At 63.0% G+C, this 4,756-nt stretch overlaps 1 protein-coding gene across 1 annotated transcript; it reads right to left on the bottom strand.

Annotated features, from left to right (window-relative positions):
• Positions 1-7: 7 nt before the first annotated feature.
• On the bottom strand, positions 8-3,754 carry STAC3 (SH3 and cysteine rich domain 3; the record flags this gene model as incomplete). The annotated part of the gene is made up of 11 exons (XM_041474744.1): positions 3,622-3,754; positions 2,552-2,618; positions 1,944-2,202; positions 1,690-1,787; positions 1,401-1,476; positions 1,226-1,317; positions 1,054-1,120; positions 792-841; positions 593-687; positions 311-362; positions 8-184 (listed from the first exon to the last, which is right to left on the bottom strand). Coding segments are annotated over exons 2-11 (1,032 nt in total), but the record flags the coding sequence as incomplete, so codon positions are not given.
• Positions 3,755-4,756: the final 1,002 nt, after the last annotated feature.

Raw genomic sequence — 4,756 nt, 5'->3', positions numbered from 1 at the left:
GTTGGGGGGTCTCCGGGTGGTGTTGAGGGGGGGGTCCCCGCCTCACCTGATCCTTTTTGAGCGTGATCTGCCCGATTTCCCGGTTGCCCACGAAGGAACGCGTCACCTTGTGCACCCGCTCGCCTGCCCGCACCCGGATTATGAAGTTGGGGGGGAAATATCCGACTTTCTCCCCGATCTTCCCCTGCAGGGAGCGCAAGGGGGGATTGGGGCCCATGTGGGGGTCCCAGAGCCTCCCCCTCGCCAGGTTGGGGGGTGACAGCAAATTTGGGTGCCCCCCTGGCAGTGCCACGTGCTTTCCCAGCCTCACCCGCCACCACTCCTCGTTGGAGTCATCGACCACCGTGATCTTCTCCCCCGGCCTGGAAGGGAAGGAGGGGGGTCTCTGAGGGGGGCAGACCCCAAGGAAAATCGCTTTTCCTTCAGAATCAGCTCCTCCAGCCCCGTGTCTGGCACGGGACACGGAGCCCACGGGCTCAGGGACAGGCAGGTCCTGCCCAGAGCAGCTCAGCCTCGGGAAATCCACGGAACCACACCGAGCCAAACCCCAAAAAACCTCGGGAAAGAGCCCAGGAGGAGGCTGGGAACTCACGGGAAGTCCAGGTCGTCCTTCTCCAGGGCTTTGAAGCGATAAAGTGCCACGAAATAGTGGGACTGCAGGAACCCCCCTGGCTGTGGCTTCTTGCTCTGGGGGACACAGTGGGGTTGGCAGACAGCCCTGAGGGTCCCGGCAGGGAGATCCCACGGGCTCTGCTCGAGGTTTTGGGGTGCAGGGCGAGGATGAGGGGTACCTTGTCATCTGTTGGGATCTTCTCAGCCTTCTTGTCCCCCTCGGCGGCACCTGGGAACGGGAGGAGGGGTCACACCTCTCCTGGTGGTGCCTCCCGAGGGTCTCCTCAGCCAACGTGGGGATGCAGCGAGAGCCCCGGGGTGGGGACGTGAACTGGGGACCCTCTTTCTGCAGGGCAAACCCACCCTGGTGACCCCCCCAAACACAGCCAGGGGGTCCCTCCGTGTCCCCATGGGCTCAGCCCCCCAACCCTCGGCGCTCACCACCCTCAGCTTTGCTCCCCACCGGCTTCGTGGCCTCCGACTCCTCGTCCATCATCGCAGCCAAGGGCTGGAAGGCAGAGAGAGCTCTCAGAACATGCGGAATTTGGGGGGCTTGGGGGGGTCACTGGGGTGCACCGGCAGGAATTTGGTGACAGCCCCACGCCACGCTCACGTTCTTCTTGTCGTCCTGCCCCTTCTTGCGCTCCTTGTTGGCCATGATCACTCCCGTCCGCAGCGTCTCGAACACGGGGTCGCTCCTGTTTGCTGCGGGGGCAGGGGAAGGCTCAGGGGGGGTGTCAGGGGTGGGACACCCCAAGATGGGGACCAAAGGGACAGGGGGGACTCACCGAGCTGGTCCTTGGTGCCGGCGTACTGCTGGTCGCTGTAGAGGGGGGAGCTGTACGCCCGCCGGAACCCGGGCGGCTGCGAGGACAGAGGGGGGGTCGCAGCATCAGCCACCCCCCAGGAGCCACCTGAGCCACATCAGCCACCCCCCAGAGCCACCCACAGCTGGGGAGACCCCCAGAGGGGGACGGGGGACCCCTTCAGAGGCAGGAAATGACCAGGGGTGGTGGCACCTGCGTCCTGCCGGGGGTGCCCGAGCTGGGGGCTGGAGGCGGGGGGGTTGGCACTCACGATCTTGCCGAAGCAGCGCTGCATCTCCACGTAGGACTGGCAGTGGTGGTGGATGTTTGTTTTGCAGTTCTTGCACCTCAGGCCAAATTTGTTGTTGACTGGCAGCGACGGGGTGGTGGAAAGGAGAGGGAATGTGACACTGCAGCTGTGAAACGGCCGCGACAGAGCCCTGGGCAGCCTTGACCCCCAGCCCCAGCCGTACCCGTGGCCCCCCAGCCCTGCCCACGACCCCCAGCCCCCCACTCAGGACTCACGGACGATCATGCGGGCACAAACATCACAAAATTTGGGCTTTTTGAAGTAATGGTCTTTGAACTTGTGGGGTTTGTCGTTAACGAGTTTCTCCGGCTCGGGAGGGGGCTCGGGCTCCTCCTCCTCTTCCTCCTCTTCGTCATCCTCATAGATGTAGTAGATGGGTCCCCCCGAGGGGCTGACCAGCTCCCCGTTGGGCTGTGGCTCCTGCACCGGCTCCTCCTTGGGTTTTCGCTGGAAAAGTTGCTTCAGCTTCTGCAGCTGCTGGGGCAGGAGGGGACGGACGGTGTGTGGCAGTGTGGGGGAGGAAGGAGGGCAGACACCCCGTGCCCAGCTCCTCGCCCCCGTGAACCCCTTCACAAGAGGGAGGAGACTCCAGGAAGGCTCTGAAGATGGGGATACTCCTGCAAGTCCCGTGAAATCTCTGTGGCTGTGGCTCCTGAGCACGCCGGGGAAATGCCAAGCTGGGAAATGCCCACCCTACACCTGGCTGGATCAGGGTCCCACCAGGCACCCTCGGCCTCCCAAATCCTCCTGGGGCTGCGGCAGGGTGATGACAGAGACGGGGCTTCCCCCACCCACCCAAACTGCCCCGTGGGCACCCACTTACCCGGCTCTTGGGTTTCCCACCTGAAGCAGGTGAAGCCGGCGGCTCTGGCACTTCCTTCTCCGTCATGCTGCAAGGGGGAGAGCAGGGATGGCTTTGGCTGGAGCAGCTCCAGCTGCCCCGGTGGTCGGACCGTGCTGGGTGGGCAGTGCCACCCCTTCCCCTGCCCGGGCAGCAGCTCCTGTCCTGGCAAAGGCTGGTTCTGCCCGGGAAACCCTGGGTTCACTCCCAGGGCTGGTTCTGCCAGGGAAACCCTGGGTTCACTCCCATTGCCCATTCTGCAGCCCCTGCCAGGGCTGGTTGTGCCTTGGTGAGCCCCAGGGCCAGGCTGGAGCAGGTCGGTGCCCAGCCCAGAGCGTGGCACATCCCTGGCTCTGTGAGCCAGCCCCTGGGCTACCTGCATGTGCCCACCTTAGCCCGGGCATTGCCATCTCACCGTGAAACCACAAACGGTGCCACTCTCTGCCCCTCAGGTGGGGATGGGCATCATCCGGCTTTGGGCTGCCAGTGGGGCAGGACCTGCTCCTGCATCCCCCAAACCATCCCGGTGCCACCTCGGACAGCCCTACCCACGGTGCTTCCACCCAGAACTCCCTGGTTTTGGTGATACCCACCCCAGTCAGGAAAAGCAGTCAGGAAAACCATCAGGATAACCAGTCAAGAAAACCATTAGGAAAACCATTAGGAAAATCATCAGGAAAAGCAGGCAGGAAAACCAGCCAGGAAAACCAGTCAGGGAAAAGCAGTCAGGAAAAGCAGGCAGGAAAACCAGTGAGGAAAACCAGCCAGGAAAACCATCAGGAAAACCAGCCAGGAAAACCATCAGAAAAACCAGTCAGGAAAACCATCAGGAAAAATATTCAGGAAAACCATCAGGAAAATCAGTGAGGAAAACCAGTCAGGAAAAAGCAGCCAGGAAAAGCAGCGGAAAACCATCAGGAAAACCATCAGGAAGCATCAACGGGAACGGGGAGCACTGGCGCTGCAGGATTGGGGCACCCCAGGCCCTACAACCCCGGGGGGGCCCAGGGTGGGCACAAGCAGGGCAAGAGGGGCACACGGGGGGCACTCACCCTGCGCCTGGCGCTCTCGCCCCGCGCTGGAGAAGCCCCCGAAGCGCGGCCGGTGCCGGGGCCCCGATGGGCGCAGAGCCCCCAGGCCTGGGTGGCGGGGGGAGGGCGGCGGTCCGGTGGCCAGCGGAGTGACAGGGCAGAGGGGGACGACAGCTGAGCCGTGCCGGGGGCTGACGCCGGGAAATTGGAGCCCCAGCGTGCGCCGGGCGGGAGCGGGCGGAGGAGCCGCCGGCTATTTGCGTTGGTGGGTTGCTGGGCGTGCCAGGGGCCCCCCCAGCCTGGCCTGGGATAAAGAAGGAAGCGGGCACAGCCAGGGCTCCAGGAATTGGGCACACGGCGGGTTCCAGGAGCTGGGCACGCCAAAGGCTCCAGCTGCAGTGCCTGCTTTGCTCGGGCATTGGAGGCTGCTGCGGGTTCAGCGGGCAGAGGGGCGGCAGTGGGGTCTGGCAGGGGGTGGAGTGGCTGCCTGCACCCCCTGGCACCAAGTCCTGCTGGTCCAGGCTCTGCTGGGATGGCAGGAGCTGGGATCCCACTGCTGCCAGGCTGCCTGTGGACAGGGACACAGCCCTGAGGTCCCTGCCTAAGGTGGCACTGAGGTGGGAGCTGGAACCAGCCTGAGCTGGAGCCCCCCTTCCTGGCAGCTCTTACCTGTCCGGCTGCACCTGCTCCGGAAGGTTGGGAGCATCCTGCTACTGCCAGAGGCTCTGGCTGTGCACCCCAAATCCTGTCCCCACCTGCCCCTGCCAGCTCCAGGTGCTGCTGCTGTCAGCAGGAATGTGATGATTCCTGGCAGGGCGCTCCACACCCTCATTCCTGCCCTGGAATTCCACAGCTGGATGGGGCTGGCAGCTGGAGAAAGGGCCATGAACATCTGTCAGGGGAGTCCAGCCCTGATCCAAATGCTGTGATCCCAGCCTGGGATGTCCACGTTGGCACACCACAGGATCATCCCCCTGCCAGTGTCCCCTCTGCTGTCCCCTCACCCCACTGAGGCAGCACAGAGCCCCAACACTGGCAGAGAATGGGAAGTTCAAGCGATGGGACAATTTTCCTTTTTTTTCTTTTTATTTAAAAACAACCCCCCAAATAAAATAAAACAAAAAAAAAAAAATAAAAAAAAAAGAAAAGAAAAAAA

Source organism: Pyrgilauda ruficollis, unplaced genomic scaffold (genome assembly GCF_017590135.1).
Source record: "Pyrgilauda ruficollis isolate IOZ18807 unplaced genomic scaffold, ASM1759013v1 scaffold338, whole genome shotgun sequence".
NCBI classification, from domain to species: domain Eukaryota; kingdom Metazoa; phylum Chordata; class Aves; order Passeriformes; family Passeridae; genus Pyrgilauda; species Pyrgilauda ruficollis.
The sequence above is the reverse complement of the archived record's forward strand: the minus strand, read 5'-3'. Positions and strand labels throughout refer to the sequence as shown.